General features: G+C 35.9%; 1 protein-coding gene across 1 annotated transcript in view; it reads right to left on the bottom strand.

The window, feature by feature from the left end:
- Positions 1-25,377, bottom strand: part of CNTN5 (contactin 5) — a 488,151-nt gene that overhangs the window by 420,180 nt on the left and 42,594 nt on the right. Inside the window, exon 2 of the mRNA XM_046638244.1 lies at positions 16,692-16,898. Coding sequence (XP_046494200.1) covers positions 16,692-16,898 — 207 coding nt within the window. The remainder of the gene's footprint in view (positions 1-16,691; positions 16,899-25,377) is intronic.

The raw sequence follows: 25,377 nt of genomic DNA, 5'->3' as shown, positions 1-25,377 counted from the left end.
GTGGAAAAGTACATGAAACCTTGTCAAATTCTCCATTAGAATTAAACTGCACAATCAAATCATGAAAAAATAATCCCTCTGGTCTTTACACATTAAAAATACAGGTATATTTTATTGTGCTTTGCTTTACTGTGCTTCACAGATATTGCATTTTTCACAAATTAAAGTTTTGTGGCCACCCTGTATTGAACAAGTCTATTGGTGCCATTTTTCCAACAGCATTTGCTCACTTGGTGTCTCTGTGTCACATTTTGGTAATTCTTGCTATATTTCAAACTTTTTAATTATTATTATACTTGTTATGATGGCCTGTGATCAGTGATCTTTGATGTTACTATTCTAATTGTTTTGGGACTCCATGAACTGTGCCTACGTAAGATGGCAAACTTAATCAATAAATGTTGTATGTATTTTGAATGCTCCACCAACCAGCCATTCCCTCATCTGTCTCCCTCTCCTCAGGCCTCCCTATTCCCTGAGACACCTCAATATTGAAATTAGGTCAATTAACCCTCCAATGGCCTCTAAGTGTTCAAATGAAAGGAAGAGTCGCGCATCTCTCACTTTAATCAAAAGCTAGAAATGATTAAATTTAGTGGCGAAGGCATGTTGAAAGCCAAGATAGGCTGAAAGCTAGGCCTCTTGCACCAAACAGTTAGCCAAGTGGTGAATGCAAAGGAAAAGTCTCTTGAAGGAAATTAAAATGGCTGCTCCAGGGAAGCCATAAATGATGAGAAAGTGAAATAGCTTTATTGCTGATAAGGGGAAAGTTCTAGTGGTTTGAATAAAATATCAAACCAACCACAACATTCCCTTAAGCCAAAGCCTAATGCAGAGCAAGGCCCTAACTATCTTTAATCCTATGAAGGCTGAGAGAAGTGAGGAAGCTGCAGAAGAAAAGTTTGAAGCTGGTAGAGGTTGTTTCATGAGGTTTAAGGAAAGAAGCCATCTTCATAACTTAAAAGTGCAGGTGAAACAGCAAGGGCTGATGCAGAAGCTGCAGCAAGTTATCCAGAAGATCCAGCTAAGAGAATTAATGTAGGTGGCTACACTAAGCAACAGATTTTTCAATGTAGATGGAGCCTGATATTGGAAGAAGATGTCATCTAGGACTTCCATAGCCACAGAGGGGAAGTCAATGCCTGGCTTCAAAGCTTCGAAGGACAGGCTGACTCTTGTTTGGGATTAATGCAGCTGGTGACTTTAAATTGAAGCCAATCTTCATTTGCTATTCTGAAATTCTAGGGCCCTTAGGAATTATGCTAAATCTACTCTCCCTGTGCTCTATAAATAGAATAACAAGGCCTGGATGACAGCACATCTATTTACAACATAGTTGACTGAATATTTTAAGCCCAGTGTTGAGAACTACTACTCAGAAAAAAAGATTCCTTTCAAAATATGACTGCTCATTGACAATGCATCTAGTCACCCAAGAACTCCGATGGAGATGTACAATGAGATTAATGGTGTTTTCATGCTGCAGACATAACATCCATTCTGTAGCCCATGGATCAAGGAGTAATTTTGACTTGCCTGACTTATTATTTAAGAACTGTGTTTTGTAAGGCTATAGATTAGGAGGCTATAGTGGTGGTTCCTCTGATGGATCTGGGCAAAATAAATTGAAAAGCCTTCTGGAAAGGATTCACCATTCTAGATGCCATTAAGAACATTTGTGAATCATAGGAAGAGGTCAAAATATCAACATTAATAGGAGTTTGGAAGAAGCTTATTCCAAACCTCATGGATGACTTTGAAGAGGTCAAGACTGCAGTGGAGGAAGAACTGAAGATGTGGTAGGAATGGCAAGAGGACTAGAATTAGAAGTGCAGTCTGAAGATGTGACTGAATTGCTGCAATCACATGATAAAACTTTAATGAATGAGGAGTTGCTTCTTATGGATGAGCAAAGAAAGTGGTTTCTTGAGATGGAATCTACTCCTGGTGAAGATGCAGTGCAGATTGTTGAAATGACAACAAAGGATTTGGAACGTTACATCAACTTAGCTGATAAAGCAGCTGCAGGGTTTGAGAGGACTGACTCCCATTTTGAAAGAGGTTCTACTGTGGGTAAAATGCTATCAAACAGCATCAGATGCAATAGAGAAATCGCTCATGAAAGGAAGAGTCAATTGATGCAGCAAACTTCATGCTGTCTTATATTAAGAAATTGCCACATCCACTCCAACTTTCAGCAACCATCACTCTGATCAGTCAGCAGCCACCAACATCGAGGCAAGACTCTCTACCAGCAAAATGATTACAACTCACTGCAGGTTCAGATGATGGTTAGCATTTTTCTGGCAATAAAGTATTTTTTAATTAAAGAGTGTACCTTTTTTTTAGACAATGTTATTGCACACTTAATAGACTACAGTATAGCGTAAACATAAATTTTATATGCACTGGGAAACCAAAAAGTTCATATGACAAGCTTTATTTCCATGCCCTCTGTATTGTGGTGGTCTGGAACCAGACCCACAGTATCTCTGAGGTATGCTTGTATGATTATTTAAATTAATACCATAAATACCTATGATGCATAAAACTAATTTTTTTTTTTGAGGAAGATTAGCCCTGAGCTAACTACTGCCAGTCCTCCTCTTTTTTGCTGGGGAAGCCTGGCCCTGAACTAACATCCCTGCCCATCTTCCTCTACTTTATACATGGGATGCCTACTACAGCATGGCGTGTCAAGTGGTGCCATGTCCGCACCCGGGATCCAAACCAGCGAACCCTGGGCCGCCGAGCCTCGGAACATGCGAACTTAACGGCTGCGCCACCAGGCTGGCCCCTAGCATTTAATAAATATACATATTTGCATACATTACAAAACTCTTGAGCACTAGAGTAAGACACATGGGTTCAAATTCTGGTACCATCATCATTTTCTAGCCTTTAGCCAACTATTTTTATTCTTTGCTGCTTCATTTATTAATTGTGGATAATAATGTCTGCTTTACAGAACTATTATGAGGATTGATCAACATCAACGTTTATAAATACTTAGAACATCACAAGTACTCATAAGTATTAATTAATAATAATAAAAACTAACATTTACTTGTAGTATAATTACTATCTTCCAGACATTATACTAAATAATTTACGTGCAGTATATCAAACAACACTCACAACAACCATGTGACTAAAATTAATCCCATTTTATAGATGATGAAAGTGAAGTTACAATTAATTATTTATACAGTTATATAGCAAATAAGTGACAGACCTAGGATACAAATGTAGGGCTGTAGGACTCTAGAACCTGATTATCACTACCGCTACTATTACTACTCCTATTACTATCACTTATAATCATAATTATTATTATTATTAAACTTATAACTTTCATAACGCACTTTTGTATATATTAGTATTTAATTCTCTGAGTTGAGTATTATAATTAATTCTAGTTCAAAGATGAAAACTCTGAGGTTCTGAGAGGAGACTTCTGAAAAATTAGCCACATAGAAATTGTTGATTTTAACTAAGGTTCTTATGGTCCAAAATCTTATGTTCTGAAATTGTCAAAACAGGTCAAGAGAAAGAAAGTGTTGCCAGGCTGGAGAAAAGCAGAGGGGTAAAATCTAGTAAATTACAGGCTGAAAAATAAGGTACTAGATTCAACAACATGTATTCCATTATTACTGCCTGTACTTTGTCAGGTATCTCTCTGTGTTCATTGTCACTTTCCAAAGCATCTTAGCATGTGCTCACTTGAGCCTGCTCTCTTGCTCTCTCTCTCTCTTTCCTTTCTCTCTTAGAATTTAAGTTTATTATAAGGAATGAAAGAGCATGAGTCTATGTAGAGCTTCTCAGTCCCCTGCAAAGGGTAATCAATGATGATTTTATCTCTGAATAGATTGATTTTCAAAGCTTCATATCAAGAAGGTATTATGACAGGTAATCTCAGACAGACAGTTTGATTCATTATCCTGCAGTACTGAACTCTATCTATTGATAATGAAGATGCATTACTTAAAGCAATGTCTTTACATTTTTCAGTTTTTGGCTTGATGGAATCCATAACTTGTGGAGATGCACTTCAAAACTTATATGACACTAAATCATCACAAAGATCTTGATAACCAATAAATCAAAATCTTTAACCAGATAAAACTTTTGAGTTACCTGCGCAGCAGGCAGATGCCATCAAACACAACGTTAATTTCTCCCAGGAGTTATGTTTTTGAGTGTTTTTTTTTACCAGACTTTTTATTAACAGACTACAAGATATTTGTAGTTGGCTGAACCTAAAATGCTAGAGGTTATTGTCTGTGAAATATCAGGTTCATACTTCAAGAGGGCCCCTTCTTCAGAAGAGGGTTGTTTCAATTTAGAAATGGTCTGGTGAGTATCTGCTACAAAGAATAATGACATTAAGATAGTTTCTCTCACTTCCCTGAAGTTTACTTCTTAGATTTTCACAGTTTTGTTTGTTAGTCACAGTTCACATAGTTTATTATTCATAAGTCATCTTATTATGAGATTAAACACTTGTCTCTCCTCACTATGGTTTTCCATTTCTAAGTTTCTTATCCTTTCTCAATAAAAAGATCATATGTGCTATATTCCTTGTTACATGGTGAAGAATATCTGTTTGTTGTCTTTATAATTGAAAGACAACTTGGCTAGGTATCAAATTAGGTGTTCACTATCAATTTCACTAATGACTTTGTAGATATTCTTCTACTCTCTGAACACACATAACATTACCAAGATGATGTCTGAGTCCAAGATGACTTTCCCCACTCCCAAGAGACTGCTTTTTATGCCTGGACTCTTTCCTTATCCTTGAATCTCAAGACTTTTTCTGGATACGTCTTGGTGTTAGTCATGTTGTATAATTTACAGATTCAAGACTTTCTTTTTCAAGAAGATTTTCTCTTCATTTGTTCTGTTCTCCTCGTACCACTTTGGCATACCTTGGCTTTTTCTTTTTTTTAAAAAAAATGTCTTCTCTATTATCTCTGTAACAAGTTTTATATCTTTATTCTTTTCCTACTTGTCAGACTGTTTCAAATTTGGTTGCTATATTCCTATCTTTTCAGTTGCCTCTATATTACCAATAATGAGAGTTTCAACTCTTTAATGGTTTTATTTTTCTCTTCCATTTGTTTCCTGAGTTCTAATACTTACTTCTTATCATCTTCTGTTACCATATCTACTTTGATTTCATATTTTCGTTCTTTAAATTGTTCTTAGCAATGTTACTGTCAGTCACTTCTTCAGAAGGCAGTTGTCATATCCTGAGGACACTTTTTCAGGTTATGGGGGTGTTCCAAATCTGAGGAATTAAAATCTCTGACCAGTCAACAGCCAACAAGAAACTGAGGCCTACTAATAACCACAAGTGAGTTTTAAATGGAACCTCCCCCAGCTAAGCCTTCTAATGAAAATGTGGCTACAATCAACAGCTTGACTGAAATCTCCTGAGAAATCTTAAAGCAGAACGACCCACCTAAACCACTCCTCAGATTCCAGACCCACAGTCTCTGTGACAAAATAAAAGTTGTTGCTTTAAGTTGCTAAGTTTTGAGGTAGTTTTTACATAGGAATAGGCAGTTAATAAACTATTTTTTCTCACCTTTTTTACTTATAAGAAAATGTGCTTAAGAAAACCGTAACTATGAAATTTATGAGCTTTCCAGGAGAAACAAAGGATAAAAATGTCATTTATAAATAATAATGTTTGGGAGAATGGAAATGCTTGATTTAAGTTTCATTGTAATGGTATCATGGAGTCAAAAAATTTTAGAATTAGACGGATAATCTCCCATTCATTTAAAGCATCCTTTCCAAAGATCTCTGGAATATTTATCCAGCCTTACCTTGATCACTTCTTGTGATGTGTGAAGTCTTGACAAATTATTGTTTAAAATAAAGGTGGTTTTAAAATTTAAAAAACCATGAGTTTTTGTCCTAGATGAGGACAGCTGTTTACTCAATTCTGCTCTATAATAAATATATTTTACTCAAGATTTTCTTACAATTGAATTGATTATCACACCAATAATAACTTGCTTAATTTACAGAAATTGCCATTAAGATTAGAATATGAAGGTTCTACTAAGAATATCTTATGTTTCACTGATAGAAAAGTATGGAGAGTAAGAAATTAACCAATTTTTTTTTAAACTTTCAACTTAAATTTACTAAAACAAAACAATTTTTATATAACCAATAAATTGGCCTTTCATCATTTTGACTATAGTCAATAAATGAGGAATTATATCTTAAGCACTTATGCTCAATATCAAAATGACCAGTTACAGTGAAACTTTCATGTCATCATTAGTACAAAGTTATATTTGACTGATTTTGCCTATTCATGTGTGACAGAAACTGAGTAGATGCTCACTAATCCCATTTGCTCTCCCTAGGGATGCTGGAACACTTTCTTCGCCTTTCTTATGACTGGACTGGAACTCCAATGTGACTTGCTTCTGGACTGAAATGATGTATGTGAAATCCAGAACTAATCACAAAAGTCATGCATAGGCCTCCATCCTTTCTCTCTTCATTTGTCAACCAGCTGAAAGTAAAGGAACAGCAGATGCCAGTGAGGCCCTAACAGATATCAAAGTTATCAGATGGACCAAATCTGGTTCCCAAACTCTCCATATGGAAAATCACTCATTGAACAACCAAATGGAATGTGATGTAAGAAAGCAACATGTACATGTATTGTGTTAAGAAATTTTTTGTGATAGCACCCAGAATTTCTTGATTATAATTAAAAGGAAAATAATTTCCAAACTTTTATAGAAAATGTAATTTGGTTAGGAAGCAATGTTCACTGAAATACATATCATTACAGTAGAGAGCCCCACTTATAGTCTTCCTCCCCAGTTCAGGCCCCTTGATTACTATCTAGTCAAGCATATTCCCAGGCCTAGGGCCTATGACAGGAGATATTCAACCATTCAACCTTATATCTAGCTTTATCAGTTATAATGCTTAAGTTTTACAACTGGTTTTTCACTTAATCCTTGAGCAGCAGTCCTTCTTCATGTGTCCATATCTGAAAATGGATTTTCAGCTTACGTCTCTATTCCTAAATCCTATTTTGTTAACCCTTCTAGAAGATCCAGTGGTATTATTTAGACTTTTATGTTATATGGATGCTCTGGGTTTTGTTTTGTATTTTCATATGGTTGACTTTCTCTATACAGTCATGTAATCAAGAGTCTGACTCCATTTTTGATGTTTGACCGCTGAAGGCTTTCAAGCCCCACCAGTCACATTTTCCCTTTTGCCTCACCTTAGGGAAAGCTGATAAGTCAGGCTGAAGAGCTAATATGCATCCCTCCCTTGATTCAGGTGGGAAAGTTCACACCATACAAACCTCAGCCCAAATAGAAACTTTCACCCCAACCCAGTCTCCAACCACAATAAAAACCAAAGCTACCCATTCCTTGCTTGAGCCATTTTCAGGCCAGCTTATCCTGCTTTCATCAGAAAGTCTCATGGTATGAATAATAAATCTTTTCCTACCCCTTTGGTGTATGGGTAGCATTATTCGTCTCCACATTTGAACCAGTTTTGTGAAGTAGGGGTATTGATCTTACCCTCTACAAGGCAACCACATAGCAAGTGATGGCTCAGTCATTTGAGTAGAGGACAGAGTCTTCTTTGAGGGGAACATATACTCTTTCCAGTGAGTTTTCATCCATGGAAACAATAGGGCTTTAAACAATTAACTAAAATGTGGAAGGTAGACATGTGAGAAAGGTAACTCCTGAATTTCTCTGGAAAGTTTTCTCTAAGGTTTATATCGGGAAAACAAGATATACTCTGGGATCATCCAAGTTATTTGGGAGAAATGGTTTCAGCTATGGAGGCAAGCCAGGGGCTAGGTTTGGAGGCAACTGTACAGAGTGACATAAATTGGAGATGTTTAAATCATACTTGTAAATCACAAAACCATATTTACATGTGTATTTCTCTCCCTCCTTTTCCCTTTTATTATCCCTGAGCCTTAGTAACAACCCATCCATTCTTGCCTCAGCAAGCCCAGGAAAACTGAAGAACTGAGGAAAAAGTACTGAACATCCACGTTAGGTTAGTGGTTTTTAAATCTTTTAATAGATATTTTATAATTTCCTTTCTATTATTCTTAAATTAATGGATATTCTAACCTACCTATATGCAATTTTTTAATTTAATGAAAGGACAAATAAAAGAGAAGTAACACCATAAAATAGTATTGAATTCAATATGTAAATTCTCAGGAACAATTATAATAGAAGTCGCAAAGACATAATCAAAGTTGTTTTTGTTTGTATAATCCCCATGACTGTAGCAGCTACAAATGCAAACTGCTCCCAGTGTGGTATTGGTGACTCAAATATTATGAGTGGCATCAGTGTTAGGTGATGAGATTTTCTCAATGGTCAACAACTCCTGGTAAAGTTCTTAACAAAACTAAATATAATCTTGCTGCAATTTACACAATGTTTGCATTGACATATCCTTTATATTTCAAAAATACCTTGTATGTAATAAAATGCAGAGTTTAGACTCTTGTCTAAGAAAATTACAAGGAGAACTTTCAGTCATGTGAATATCTGGCAGGACATTTAAGAGTGCTGTGCTTTATAAATATAGGTCATTGAGCATTCCTGGTCTCCACTCTAAATTAAAGCAGCATCCTTGAGTTACTGAGACAACCAAAACTACTCCACAAATTTCTGTAGCACTTCTGAGGGGGAGGTTCCACCCCTTCTTAGAATCAGATGAGAGCAATAAACAAGAAAAAATAGCTGCCTAACGTCAGCATGGCGTTGGCAGTAGTCTTTCATGAGAGGTGCTTGAACAGGAAGAGGAAGTTTTCCTGTGAAATGATGACTCTGGGGCCCAACTGCCTTTCTCCCAGTGAGGCTTCTTGAAGCACAGGTATATTATTTTGTTTATGGAGACAATGGTTTCCCTTGTAACCTTGTAACCATTGTAATAAATGGTTCCTTGAGTCCCGTCCTAGGATCAAGCTGATCTCTTGCCCTCTCTAACCTCTTTTTGGAATTTCTGCCACTTATTGGTAGACTACCCAGATACTAACCTTCTCCCTGCCAAGATGTTTTAGGTATCACTTAATCTGAGACTCCTACAGCTAGATTCTCTAAGGAAGACATGCATCTTGGCATTGGATCACTATGTTTTCAATTGTTTCCTGGATCGTGACCTGACATTATTACGCCTCCCTAGATTCTAAACTTATCTTTCAGGCTTAAATCTTTTTAAAGCAATTACTTCTGTGCCCATTTTTCTCAAAGATTAGGTCTAAAAGCAGACCCCAACTCTCTCCTCCTGTTGGTTAGCTCTAATTTATGGCCTTGTCTAGCTTATTCATGTAACGTGACCTAAGCTTATTAGTAATATAATCTAGAGGAGATAGCAACCTATCATGTCCAGTGCAATTAAAATAAATGTACTTTTAATGATCATTAATATATTTTATGCGAAAATTTCCAGAAATTTTGAAATGTTTAATTAGAAATTGCATTTTATAATGACATTCACAATTACAATGTGAGAAAAACTTTTCACACCACGTGAGCATCCAAGATGGATTCTTAAAGAAAATATCCAAACCTTTCTTTAACTTTAATTTGCCTTTCAATATTGAAATTAAGTTTCTCTATAAAAGTTAAACAAGTGTAAAACTGTCATTATAAAACTTTCAAGGATTGCTAAGAATTGAAGAGCATTACTCATTAAAAAGCATTGTGATGAATGTGTCCTGGATAGTGGCATTATGTTGTGCACATAATATAAATTGAGAGGCTAATAGATGTTTTGTCTTTTTCTAAGGTAGCTATAAAAGAGGTCAGATCATTGAGAGATGCTATTATGTATGAGAATGATCAAAGAGTACCAACCTCACATAACATTCAGAAGATGCCCAACCACCAGGATACCCTGTCAGCAGAGCGAGGACATTTCTCTTTCCCCCTTTTCATTTGTAATCCAAAATACACCGGTTAGTTAAAAAACGTTCAGGCAAATATTCTATCATGGTGTAGAATTCAGCCTAAATTCAGATTTCAAATTCCCCAAGTAGATGCCTCCTTATTTAACAATATTTGTTAAGCTGAAAGAGGATAAAGAGTATCTGAGATAGTCTTTGTTCAAATGGCATATTAAGCAGTTAAACTGGAGAGAAAAGCATACTAAAATAAAACAATAACAATAGCTCTAAAAATTCAGAACACAATAAAAGAATAAAATCATAAAGTTTCAATGAATGGTCATGAAATTGTAAGGCTTCTGTTAGAATATGGTCTCTATTTTCAAACTGAGAGAAATTGGAGTGACCTGATTTATATAGGAGTATATCATCCAAGTGAAACACCTTTTCCCCCTCCCCAGAGGGAATTCTCATTGTCCTAAAAGATCATTTAAATTTTGTATTCGGTCCTCCAAAATGATTTATCAGCAAAGGGTATTTTGAGGAAACAATACAAAATTATCAACACAGAGATTGCTTTGAGTCATGATGCCATTGCCCATATGCTAAGTCAATTCTGGAAATAAGCTAAGTCAACAATGAAATTCAGCCAAAGGTACTGAGGATATGAGGCAGAAAATTTGGTAGGTTGCAAGAATCTTCCAAATATCAGAAGCCACTGGTAGAAACTCCAAAGGCTGAGTTGAGTCAGAGTGTTAGGTTAATTGCAGGTTGTGCTTATCATTCAGGGAATCAAAGAGACCCAAAATTATATGCTTAAATTTAGTAAGAAATAATTTGCTTCAATTTCTTCTAAGAACCGCCCTTTTTCCATCTGAGGTAGCATTTGTAGTCTCTCAATAACAGGAACAGGCTCCCCTAGTAAGAGTCTGAACTTTCTAGTCGGAATCACTCCTAATCCAGACTGCCTCTGTGCAAGGAAGATAAAATATCTTAACCTAACCATCTCATCACAAACAGAAGAATGAAATGCACTCCATACTTAATTAAGTTTACTCCTACTAAAACCACCACCACAACTAAAAGAGATGAAGTCAAAGACCAATTTATTGGCTGTTCATTTATAAAGGGAGGAACAGGAATAGTGTCAGCAGTGGTTAATAACCCTTGCGTACCTTGCAAAATCCAGAAACAGTATATGGTTTGCAGGTGTTTGAGGTGCTGCTCATAAGGGCTTTCAATTAATCTATATTGCCATGAGGATTTCCAATTTAAACCTTAGTCAATTTTTAAATTCAATTAAATGACATCCTTGTATTCAAACAACTACTTTAGAGTAATTATTAACAATTCACATTTTTAAAAACTAGATGATATCTCTTGGTTTGTGGAATATTTGCACTCACACAATTTGAAGTGATCATAGTTATTACCCAAAATAACAATATCAGGCTGAAAGCAAAATAGTTTCTGAGGACTTCTCTGTTGCTGCACTCCAATGAGCAACATCCTCCCTTCCAGATATTGCTCCACTTCTCTTCTCCTCTTAATGAGTCTAGTCTAAAAATTTTTATTCATCCACTGTCTCCACCTCCTTACCTTAATCAAGTATCGGTGACTGACTACTGAAGCCATCTTGTTTGCTTTCTCTTGCTCTGGCTTGCTCCTGCTGTTGGAAGTCAGCTACCATGTTGTGAGCTACCCTATGGAGAGGCCCACTGAGAAGAGGCTCTGGCCAACAGCCCATGAGTAATTGAGGCCCTCAGTCCAACAGCTCTGCAACTGAATCCTACCAAAAATCATGCAAGGTGAGTGAGCTTACAAGTGGATCTGTACCCATTTGAGTCTTGGGATGATACTATAATCCCACCTTGTGAATGACACAGAGCCAGCGGATCCAGTTAAGCCACATCTGCTTTCCTGACCCACAGAGACTGTGAGATAATACACATATAACTTTTGTTCATTTAGTTGATGTCCTTACCATACTTCTACACTTTCTATAGAAGATTCTTCTTACAAGCTCATGATTTTAAGATTTTCTTCATAAGTTTCACCTATTTTAATTTTCTGTAGTACCTTGTGATCATCTCAACAGGTTGGAATTCTTTTCTAAGCAGCTAATCCCTGGAGTTAGTCAAGATTTGTTCATTCAGGTCCTGATTATGCATTCTTCTTTGAGTGGAAGTCAGATGGAAGCCAGATTCTTTTGTAACCCAATGTTGGAAGTCACGTTCCACTACTTTGCCATAATCTGTTCTCCAGAAGCGGGTTACTAACTTCAGTCCACATGGAGGAGAAGAGATTACACTGTAAATACCAGGAGGTAGGAATCATTGTGAATCATTTTAGATTCTACCTACTATAGATGTCATCATATTAGGCAGATTCTTTATTTTAAGAAATAAAATGTCACACAGTAGAGGGCATCAATCTTCCCTATTCTGGTACCATTTCTCTGCTCTCATTCTCCCTTTGTCCTCAGACATAAGCACCATAATCAACTTGCTGTCTCAAGTTCATGTTTTAAAATTGTACCACATATATGTATCCATAGATTATATATATTACTGTAATTTTAATTTTTTTACATAAATGATATCATATATATGTAATATTCTATAACTTTTCTTCACTAACCATTATATTTTGAGGTATACTTATTTTGTTTCATAAAGATATAGTCTATCCACTTCAACAGCTTTGATTTGCCAGTGGATGAAAAACTGCAATCTATGTATCTATTCCCCTTCTAATGGATATTTGAGTTGTTTCCAGTGTTTTGATATTAAACACGTATTTCAGTGAACATACTTTTATATTTCCTTGTGTCTGTGTGGGAAAATTTCTCGAGGTTGTATATACAGATGTGGAATTGCTTTCCCAAATTACTCTGCAATCTGGATTTTTACATTTCTCAGAAAAATCTTAGTTTTATTTAGGGTACTTCTTGGCTTAACTCTGAGCAGGCGTGGGATGATTTTCTCTTCAGACTCTGTTAGTTTTCTCATTTTTCACAAGAGCATGTCAACCCAGGCTTTACTCTCCATTAAGGCTAAAGCCTTATATGTCCCTTATGTGTCAGGCTCTTGCCAGAGAGAACAAACTCAAAATCACATCTAGCCAAGATCTCTCAAACACTCATATGAGAAAACAATAGTTAGGGAAGATTACTTGGAATATACTCAGACTATGCATTCTTCCTGATACTCTAACTGTGGATTAAAGTAAAATAGGAAAGGATTTAAAATACATCAAACTGGTGCCCAGCCTAGAGCCTTCCTACTCAAAGTATGTTCCACAGACCAGCAGCATCAGCACCTCCTGGGAACTTTTTATAAATGCTGATTATCTGGCCCCACTCTTGTTCTGTTGAAAAGGGTCTATTTTAACAAGATTCCCAAGTGATTGCATGTCTATTAAAGACTAAGGAGACTAAGAAGTTTTAGATAATTAATTCTCATTTTGCTGTTGATGCTTGAGTTTCATCTGCGTTTATTGAAGCTGATGAAACGTATGTTTATGTACACAATAAGAATAATGTTCAGGTCATTGGCCATTACATCAATAATAAACTCTTAATGAGGACTCTCCAGAAAAATTTGGCTGTTTTTAGTGTCAGAGATAGTTGTGTTTCTACTGAATAATTATTTCATTTTAATCTTTGAAACTCTGGGAAATATGTAACTGACCAGAGTTTCTTTTTCATTGACCACTAATTACCCAACATGGGACTAGCCTACAGCAGGTATATAGGCGTTTACAGTATTACAGTAGACTCTTTGAATTAGTCTCAGGTCTGGCAATATTATATGTCCCAATATTTGCTGTTTTCATCATTTTCATATGTTTTAATTCATATTTTCTAGTTGTATTTTATTTATGATTGTGAGTTACATTATCTTACGTTTGGAACAAAAGAACAAAGCAGTAGAACACTGATTGGTGCCAAATTATACCAAATACAAGAGTATCCCAGAGTTCTGATCACTCAGTGCATTGTACCTTGGTGTCATCCCACAAAATAATGATGCTTAAAGAACATAAATCCCAATATATCTCTACTTGATGAATATGACATTAGAGTTAATGTAATGGGAATTTATTTAAAGACTTTATATTTTTAAGAACAGTTTTAGGTCTAGAACAAAATTGAGAGGAAGGTAAAGATTTCTTACATGTCCCCCACCCCAACACATGCATACCTTTCTCTATTATCAACATCACTCTTTAGAATGGTACATTTTTTTATCTAAAGATGAGCCTACATTGACACATCAATAATCATCCAAATTACATAGTTTACATTAGGGTTCAGTCTTGGTGTCGTACATTTTATGAGTTTGGACAAATGTATAATGACATGTATCCATCATTATGATAGCATTCAGAGTATTTTCAATGCCCTAAAAATCCTCTGTCCTCTGCCTATTCATCTCTCCTTCAAACCCCCATGCCTGGCAACCACTGATCTTTTTACTGTCTTCATAGTTTTGACTTTTCCAGAATGTCATATAGTTGAAACCATACAGCATGTAGCCTTTTTAGATTGGCTTCTTTCACTTAGTAATATGCATTTAAATTTCTTCCATGTCTTTTAGTGGCTTGACAGCTCATTTCTTTTTATTGCTGAATAATATTCCATTGTCTGGATGTACCACAGTTTATTTATCCACTCACCTACTGAAGGACATCTCGGTTGCTTCCAAGATTTGGCAATTATGAATAAAGCTGCTATAAGCATCTATGTGCACGTTTCTATGTAGGCATAAGTTTTCAACTCCGTTGGAAAAACACCAAGGAGAGCAATTATTGGATCATATGGTAAGAGTATACTTAGTTTTGTAAGAAACCACCAAACTGTCTTCCAAAGTGGCTATACCATTTTGGATTCCCACCAAGAACGTATGAGAGCTCCACATCTTCACCAGCATTTGGTGTTTTCAGTGTTCTGGACTTTGGGCATTCTAACAGGTATGTAGTGGTATCTAATTGTTGTTTTAATTTGCATTTCCCTGATGACATATGATGTGGTTCATTTTTTCATATGATTATTTGCTATCTGTGTATCTTCTTTGAAGAAGTATCTGTTGAGGTTTTTGGCCCATGTTTTAATTGGGTTATTTGTTTTCTTATGTTGAGTTATAAAAATTTCCTTGTATATTTTGGATAACAGTTCTTTATCAGATGCGTCTTTGCAAATATTTTCTCCCAGTCTTTGGCTTGCTTCCTAATTCTCTTGACAGTTTCTTTCACAGAACACACTACAGGAATTTTAAAATTTATACTAAGTATAAGTTTTTAAAAGAATAAGACATTTTTAGGGAGCTAACACCATGCTTAAATAAATTTAAATGGCAACACTGTGAGATGATGGCCACATGGAAATAATTGACAAATCTTGGGGCGTGAGTTTGCTTTTGCTTGGCACCACAACCTAATTTGACATTTCTAGAATCTTTCTAAGTAGCTTAATTCTTGCAAAACGTTTCCTGAATGTTTAGTCTTTCATCAAGAACTGAAATGTAGCCCAAAGAGTATTGGACTTAAAATCAGTACATACGTGAATGAAAATTGGCTATACTACTTAGCAGCAATGTAACCTTGTCAAAGATAGTTATCTGTCCCTGAGTTTCCATTTCCAAAGAAGACAGTAAAACTATCCACTTCACAAATTTGTTGAAAGAATTATTGAGATAAGCTCTACAATAGAGCCTGGTAGAGATCCTGGTGTTAATCAGCACTAATGCTTCTGTCTAACTTTTAAGTAACCTTGTATTGTTTTGTTGATACATCCAAAACTAACACAGTTAGAGAACATATAGAAAAAGTTGTTCAAACATAATATTAATAGCTGCATAGTAGTCCTTAGTTTAACTGATATCTTAGTGTTGGAAATTAAGATTATTCCTTATTTTCCACTCACAAATAATTCTATATGTATATTTATATCTGTGTATATTGTGCATTATTTCCTTATGAAGAATATATTTCTAGAAATGAAACCATGCGATTGAAGGATATGACTATTTTGAGGCTCTTGATATTCATTGTCAAATTGTCCTTCAGAAATTTTATATTTTTACTTTCAGTCTATGAATTTATTTAGTCTTAGTCCTAAATCAGGATGGGTATCAGATGTAATTAAATAATAATTAAACACACAAAAATTTTTTGAGAGATACGTGGAACAGAAGACTAGCTTATGGTCAAGATGACCTTAATATTAATATTTTCTTCAGCTTGACTAAACTAACAGGTTCCTTCCTGACTATAGTGCCCTAGCCTCCTTTTTCTTAGAAAATTTACTTTAGAAAAATTGCAATTATAAATTCCTTCTCTGCCCCTAATTTACTACCCCAAACCCAAACCCCTTTGTGTGTTTTGCATTCTTCATAAATGTATTGTTTCCTTGACTAAAAGGCATAAAAACTGCCTGCTTTGGTCACTTCTTTGATTATCATATTTTTATGGGGTCCTGTATGTATGAAATTAAATTTGTTTTTCTCCTGTTAATCTGTCTTATGTCAATTTAATTATTAGGCCAGCCAAAAAACTTAGAAAGGAAGAAGGAAAAATTTTCCTCCCCTCCACGGCCTAATCACATTGACCAACTTCTTTCTTAATGTCCTTCACTTTTCCAGATCTTAAAAACTCTCTTTCTTCCTGTTTTAGAGGAGTTGACTTGAACCTCTCTCCCTTATTGCAATAGTCTTGAATAAAGTCTTCCTTGACTGTTTAACTCCAACAGGTGCAATTTTCCTTTGACACTTACCATCTTGTTTGAAGGCATCTGAGGAATGATAAAGATTGTTGGGGGCATAATAATGTTGAGCTGCCCCTCGCCAGCTCGGTGTTCCTAACAAAGGACTGCTGTATCGTGGTCTGGTCTTTGAACCAAAGAGGGATGAAGATGAACTCTTCTTAATTCTTAACAAAGCAGCATATGAAGTAGGGAGACCAGGAAGAGTTCCAGAATATTCTATAAAAGAAAAACAATAATAAAAAGTGAATTCTGAGAAGACTATTTTATTTTTTCCATGAAAATTATTTCTTTTAAAGACATTATTGAAAACCTCCTTTGGAGCAGCAATCAAATGCAGACTAGACTGAGAGTGGAAAAGATAAAATGCTACTTTTATATTTTTACATATTTTCTGGAAATTCTAATAGTTATAATGTTGGGTTTCTGCAGGAAAGAAAGAAAGAAAAATGACAAGAAGGAAGGAAGGAAAGAAAAGAAAAGAAAAGAAAAGGAGGAAGGAAGAAGAGAAAAATGAGTGAAGAGAGGAAGAAAGAAAGGAAGAAAAACATCTAAGAGTTTAAGCCTTTATTTTCTTTGTCAGCAATATTTGGGAATTAACATTTTTGTTTGCTTTAATATTAAAATATCCATGCACATACATAGGATCAGTTCCTTTTTTTATTAAAAAGCGGGGAAAAGTAAAAAAACCCAACATTTTCAATTATATTCTATAAATATATACTGGATTTTCATCACCTCAAACTTGTGTAACAGGAAATGCATCGAATGCAGCATATATATTTTGATTAGGCTGCAAGTTATGCCTCATGCTCTTGAAAAGCAGTCAAATTCACTATGGAATATAAAACTTTTGGATAGAATTTGCTTTGTAGATTTTGTTATATAATATATATAACAATATTACCAAGTAGGGATACTGTTATGACATTCTTACTTTTATTGATTATTGAGAAGTGTCTTGCCCATATTTTACTTTAATTACTAAGGTTTTGTTATAAAAGATATGCATAGTGCCTGAAGTAGACTATACTAATTCTCCTTTATGGCCACAGGAGAGAGTCAGTTTAGCATATAGAACAAATGTTTAAAAGTATAGACTAATTATGATGAATTCTAAAGAACAATTAGGAATTGGAAATTTTTCTATGTCTAATATCAATCAAATTCAATAATTTGTTGATCTTGGAAATATTTTTAAGAATAAGACTTTTTTTTTTTTGCTGAGGAAGATTCACCCTGAGCTAACATCTTCTTCTAATCTTCCGATTTTTGTATGTGAGCCACTGCCACAGCATGGCCACTGACAGATGAGTGGTGTAGGTCTGCATCCAGGAATGGAACCTGGACCACCAAAGCAGAAAGCCCCGAACTTAACCACTAGGACCCCAGGACTGGTCCAAGAAACAGACATGTTTGTTCAGGGTATCTGACATGTGAACTTAATGGATGCTAACTTCATTTCAGATAAAATGTAATTATCTTTGTGAGTACGCTTTCTCACAAACAAAATTATTTAGAATGATTCTATTGCCTCATAGAGATATTTTGGAATGCAAGAAGCATTTCTATGATTTGAAAATAACACTTTAGGTGTTAAACATCGATGAAGTTTAACATTTTCTGTTCTGTGAAATTGTAAATATGATTTCTCTGAAAGTCAAAAACATATATTTTTAGATGTTCTCCACAGTTAAAATGAGCATGCTATGTGCAGTCCAAGCCTACCAGGAGCTGTTAAGAGATTTGTGTCCTTTAGTCTTTGTGTTCAGCTACAAGCCTAACGAAGGCGGATCAATTTTAACTGAAAATAGCTAACCTCTCCTGGGCAAACTATATGAGAACAGATTATGGGTAGACATAAAATCTCCTTTAAAACCTGGAATTAAATGCAGGTTTGGGCACCCAGAGGTGTAAGGTAATGAAAAGAGAATGGGTTTTCCTTTAAGATAGTTTGTAGTTGTAGTCTTGGAACCTATTCATTTCTCAGTGCAGTCTGTTGCTTTATGTTTTAGCTGCCTACCTCATTCACGTCTAAAAAGAAAAAAAGAACAATCCCCTTCTAGTGTTAAAAATTAAAATAGAATACGAGAATGTGGTTTATAGTTCTTAAAGCTAGATAAGGATAATCAGTGGAAAACTAGAAGGGCCTTAATGAGGTTCAAAAAAGCTAGGATCATCATCATGGTTATACATCTTATATATATATATATATATATATATTTTAACAAAATACATACTGTTCAAGTGGTACAGAAATTGGCTTATGCCACTCCATATAAATCGAGATGAACCAAATGCTAATTTGGCTGTGTGCTCCACACCAGGTCTTCATTTGTGATGTAATCAGTTGCATCTGTTGTACTAGAGATTCCTTTTTCATCAATTAAAGTGAACCCACAGCTGCTACTAGGAATCTGACAATTTATTCATTCATTCATGTATTCAACAAACATGTAATGAGAACCTGGTAGGGCTAAATGCTAGGGCTACAAATGTGAACAAGGTATTGTACTAGCCTTAAAGGAGTTTAAGATCTAGTGGAAGAGAAAGGCAAATATGGGTGCAACTTTAATCCAATGTGATATAAAAGTAATTTCAGGGACCCATGGGCTCCCTCCCATGTAGTGGAATCCCTCATTCAGCCTAGGACCATCAGAAAGTGTTTCCCAGATGAAATTCTACACAAACTGAGTCCTGAAAGCCCATTAGTAGTTAGCTCAGCAAAGCTCTGAGTAGGGATGGAAAGATATTCTAGGCAAAGGGAAGAAAATATACGAAGACCTGGAAAAGAAAGACAGCATGGTGTGCTTGGCAGATGAAAGTAGTCAGGAGCTCAGAGAGTGAGGGAGAGAGGTGAGGAGAGGTAAGGCTGGGCAAGTGAGCAAGCGATCGAAGATGCAATGCCTAGTATGTCATGCTAAATTGGTATGACTTTGAAAGGAAAGCAATATAAGCTTTAGCAAGATCACTCTGGCTGCAGTACCATTTGGAACAAGACAAAAGGAAAATAAAGACTACTCAAGAGTCTAAAGCTGTAATAAAGGCAAAGATTAGTCATGAGTGAGGAGGTAACGATCTGAATGGAGACAAAATCAAAAAGATTACTGATTGATTAGGTTGGAGGCAAAGAAGGGAAAGTAAGAAACTGAGGAGGGTCTGTGCTACTAGAAGGCGGATAAGAATGGAGGAAAAGGCATGTATTTGAGGTGAAAGCTCATGAATTCAGCTTTAGGCAGGTGGAGGGCTTGAGGTGCTTCCAGGGCATTCACACTGATTATAAGATTCTGTAAACATAAGGGAGTTGCAGGCTCCTGAGAGATTACTAAATGGTAGCCAAATAGGTGGTTAGCAAAACTATGAGAATTGATGAGTTTGTCCAGGAAACATGTAAAATGAGAAATAGTGTTGAAAATGGAACTCTGAGGAGCACTAGCATTTGAGAAAAAAGCAGAACCAGTGGAACCTACAAAGGAAGGAGCAAAAGCAGAAAGTGGGATGTCACTGAAGGGAAGGGAAGAGAGTCTCGCAATGCAGATGACAGAGCAGTTGACAGTGTTGAAGATCAGTGCAGAGAGGCTGGCCCTGCAGAGAAAAGGTGCCCAGCAGTGTCAAAGCTGCCTGACTGCTCCACATACAATGCATGGTGGATGTGAAAGTGGGATCAAAGTTAAGAGGTGAAGAGAACTTTCCAAGCTCTGGAGACAGTCTGGCACCTCTATGCTGCCATTTCCAGTGCATTAGACATATAGACCCTGGCCTTAGCCTGTGGCCTCCATCAGTCTTCTGGTCTGAGTGCAACGGACTATCAATCCAGTGAGGTCTCCCCTTCTCAGGGGCATTTTGTAACTTTTCTATCTGATGCCCTCATAGCTGCCCAGCACCTTTTTCTGATATCTCTAATTTCCCCACTCCTCAATCCTAGTTTTGGGGATCCTCAGCTCTGGAAAATAGGTATATTAGCATAAGTAAATGGGAAAATGGTGTTTCAATTATAGGACTTTGGTTAACTCCCAATTTTGGGAGGCTGAATTGATTTAACACATACAGAGCTTCGTTGAGGGTGAAAAATACTGCATCCCCTTCCTTAGCAATTTGCATTTCTGTCTATCTCATCTTATTTCACCTCTTTCTCTCTAGAATCTCAACCCCTTCAAGAGTTACAAGCCACCAATATTAATACTCTTTCATTATCTTGCAACCCTTTCATCTCTTCCATTCTCTCCCTATCCAGTTTAGTTTGTGGTTCATTACTTTACTCACTCCCTTCGATGTACGTTCAACCACACTGCTCCTTACCCTCTATTCTATTCCAGACTAACCTCCCTGTCCAATTTAAATCCCACTATCAACATATTCTGTTCCTGAATGCAGCTGGAGAAGAACACCAAATCGTGCTTAAAGGTGTCAGTTCATGAAATTAACTGGAAGTGAGATTTTCAATTTTCCCAGCAATACTGCCACACTTCCCTTGTCCAATCACTATCTCACCCTCCTCCATGAATAATTTACAGCTTATCCTCCGTTCTCAAGCTCCACACCTTCTTGGGCTTCCCAATGATGGTGCTTCCTATTTCACTGAGAAAATAGAAGCAATCAGAAGAGAGGGTCCCTCACACGCTCTCCCAACCTGTATGTACACCCATATACTCAGCCTTGCTTTCACTGCTATGTTATGAATGAATTGCCTGTGCATCTATTAAAGGCCAACTCCTCTACTTGTGTGCATTGAATCCCATTCAATCTTATCTTGACTGCTCAAGGACATCTTTCTAGAAAATCCCCTTTCTCCTTCAGCATCAATTTTTGTCTCCCTGTTAGATCGTTCCCATAACTATACAAAAATTCCACTAATCTTTGAAACAAGCTGTCTTGAACTTACCGTCCCTTCCACCTATTTTCCTTTACAGCAAGACTTATTGCAAAGAGCCACTGATGGTCACTGTATTCAATTCCTTTCCTCCCATTATCCTTTGAGCCTATTCTAAGCAGTCTTGATTATACCACTCCACAACAGAGACTCTCTTCAAGGTTAGCAATGACTAGGTCAGGCTAAATCTAAGGATCAATTTTCACTGTACTAAACCTATTAGGAGTATTCAATATGGTTAACCATTCCTTTTTCCTTTAAACATTTTCTTCATGTGATTCCAGGATACTACAATCTTATGTTTTGATGCTTTTGTCACTGGCCACTCATTATTTTTCCTTTGCTAATTCTTTGTCTCCTCAACTTCTAAATTTTGGTGTACTCTAGAAAAAAATACTTCTCCATCTAAACTATCCCTTCAGTGACCTTACTCATGAACATCAGCTCCCTTCCAGATGAAAACCACCTTTACTCTAATCTCAGTTACTTGGACCAGCTCTAAGTATTTGATATTTCAATATTTTCCTATGCTCATTCTAAATCCTCCTTCTAGTTAACTCACTCTCCTCTTGGGTTCTGCCTCAGCTTTAAAAAATTTCCTGACCTCCGTCACTGAAAATCATCTTCTGAGATAGATCATTTGTTAAATCTTATTTTGGATTCCCAATCTGTTTTTAGCCATCACTTCAAGGGCTGTCATTTAAAGAATAGAAGGGTAGGTTGTTCTAAATTCTGGGCTCAGGATTTCAAAGAGGCTAAGTGAAATACAAATGCAAGTAACACTCTGGACTGGGTTCCTTCTACACATAACTCCTTGCTTTTTTTCAGCAAACTCAAACATCATTTTCTCCCTAATTCCTTCCTCATTCAGCATTCACGGACCTTTTTTCAACAACTCTTTATTGAATTTCTACTATGTGTTAGGAACTGGAGATACAACTGTGAGTAAATCACAAATAGTTTCTGCCTTCATGGAATTTACAATCTGGCAGTATTGGTAGAGGTTTACAAATTGGTAAAATATTAGTAGAGGAACATTAAATAAACAAACAAAATTATTCTAGAAATATACAAAATTAAGAACTATAATTCATATAATAAAGAAAAAAGAAGAGAAAGAAAGAAGAGTGCCTTGAGAAGAAGCTTGCCATTCTTATTCTTTTACTTTGCTGCCATCATGACTCAGTTCCTAGGAACAAAATCTCTTCTCTTGGCTGTGATGCATACATCTTCCTCCTACAGCTTGGCCACTCATTTTATTGATTGAGATTTTGGACAAGAGTAGCTCTGTCAGTAAACTGGCTTGTAATATAGGCTCCAAAGTCAGGTGGCCTGGATTTAAATCTGGACTCTACCTCATAGCAGCTCTGTGGCTTTGGGCAAGATATGAATAGCTCTGTGCCTCAGTTTCCTTGCCTTGAGAATGGGGATAACAACAGTATATCCTTCATAGGCTGTTGTAGAGATTAAATAAATTAACACACATAAAGAACTTAGAACATTTCTTGGATCAGAGTAAGAATTCGATATGATAACTATATAATTTTTATTATTATCTGCACTTTAGTTATTCCCCAGTACTACTCTCTGGTTGACATAATTGAACAGTGGACTTATGCCTTCCAGATTTAAGGGGGTTACAAAAAGAAAAAATAAATACCAAATTTTAAGACTTATTTTATTCTGAGGAATTAAAGGAGTGTAAAATGGAAGAGGAATAGTTACATTTTTATTGTCCTGACATTTGTATTCCCATGAGTAAATTTTTAAGAAAAAAATGTGGCCACTGATAGAAACCATATATCTACAGAAAGCTCAATGCTTATACAGTCTTGTGTTTCTATTGGCTAAAGCAAGACCTATTCATTTTTTCTCCATTATTTCTGTCCAGGATTTGGATGGAAAAATAACTCATAATTTTCCTTTTGAGAGAAATCTTCATCAGTTGCCCAAACTTTTAATGACTATCTATGCCAAAGATGTCAGCAGAATCTAGTTACACATTAATCATTTTTTATTCTATTTTCCCGCTTCTCCCAGGTCAGACCTTAGGGAATGTGCCTTACAGTTATTTCTAAAGTGGTCTAGAGATTTTGCGATAAAACTCAATTAACCTGGTGCTCTCACACTGTGAAATTCCAGCTGGAGATTGGGTAGGAGTAAATATTAATGCCTTCATTAAATATTTCCTAATCAAATGACCCTGGGACCACTGAAATTATATTATTTAATAAAATTGTAGTTTATTAAGTCAGAATGACATTGCCAGCACTTGCAGTCTTAAAACTAATAGCAATGCTTTTTCATTACTTGAAAGGTCACTTTATAGATATAACATTGCCATTGAATGTGAATAAGATTCATGAAATAATAGATTACCATTAGTAGAACTAGACTTTCTTATGGCAATATTTATGACTAAATAAAGATAAAAATATCAATATGATAAAGGTTATATTTTAAAATATTTAATCCCTTACCATATTTAAAATTTCCTGAATTTTCTGATACCAAGTAAACTTCAGAATTTTATCTACGTCCCTACATGAAAAACATGCCTACAAGAAGCTTTAAAGCTCTAAAAATATTGATGTTAAAACTAAAAATCACTATTGGATTCTGTATTTGAATCTTTTCTGCGGATTCCCCACACAATGCTATTAATTTTTATAGCCAAGGAAGAGTAAGCAACACCAAAAATTCATGCGATGACAGGTCTTTGTATAAATTCATTTATTCTCTATAATTCTAGTTTGATTTTAAATATTTATTTAAGCTCTTATATAAAAATAAATATAAATAAACTATAGCACCAAATGATAAGTGAAGAATATTAATGCTTAATCACTGTCTCATAAGTCAGGGGAGCAAAGAGTGGCACCATATATTGATGACACAGTGTACAGAAAAAGCAGAAGTCATACAATATCCAAGCCTGCCGTGTGACTCAATTTGGCATCAAAGTCAGCATAAAGAAATTTGATATCTGACCTTTTTCAGAGTAATTGCTAAGGCTGTCCTCTCTGATGAGAATTAATGTTAACTGTGCAACTTTAGCCTGCTACTGTTTTATGAAGCTTGCAAGGATGGATGTAACACCTCAGCGAAGCCAGTCGTGTGAAGCATATTTAGAAATGGTTAATAATTTATAAGAAATGTGCATCATTTCAATTTGGTTGTCTGCATCTAAGGCAGAGGAGAGTTTGAAATACCCCGAGTTGATGGACTCTATGTCTCAACTCAGCACTTTCTTCAACAAATGTCTTATCTGTAAACTTTACAGTGTTTTAGCCACAAGAATGAGAAAGGGTGTGCAGAGGATGAAATTCACCATTTTTAAATCACCAAAGTCAAGCATCTAAACTGTAGTACTTCTAAGACATGAGGAAAACTTTGAAGAGCACTGCCTTTCTAGTTTTCTTTGCATAGGTATGTGAAAAACAGGTATAATTACAGGGTAAAAAGAAACACAGCTGTAAATTATTTCTGCCCTTCCCTTCCAGGTACACTATTTACATTTGAAGTCATTACTTTAAGATTTGGAGAACTTTATCTTTTTACTTCAATAGTAAATGCTTAGTTGTGTGCACAGATAGATCGTGAAGGTATTACACCTTAATTGGGGTATTATACATGCTTTTATTGCAAAAAAAAAAAAAGCTTCTTACAGTTAGCCTTTTTGTTTTTTGGTGAGGAAGATTGTCCCTGAGCTAACATCTGTGCCAATCTTCCTCTATTTTGTATGTGGGATGCCGCCACAGCATGGCTTGATGAATGATGTGTAGGTCCATGCCAAGGATCTGAACCTGTGAACCCCAGGCCACTGAA

The sequence above is a fragment of the Equus quagga genome, chromosome 14, assembly GCF_021613505.1.
Source record: "Equus quagga isolate Etosha38 chromosome 14, UCLA_HA_Equagga_1.0, whole genome shotgun sequence".
NCBI lineage: Eukaryota > Metazoa > Chordata > Mammalia > Perissodactyla > Equidae > Equus > Equus quagga.
Note: the sequence above shows the minus strand (reverse complement) of the source record. Positions and strands in the feature narration are given on the sequence as shown.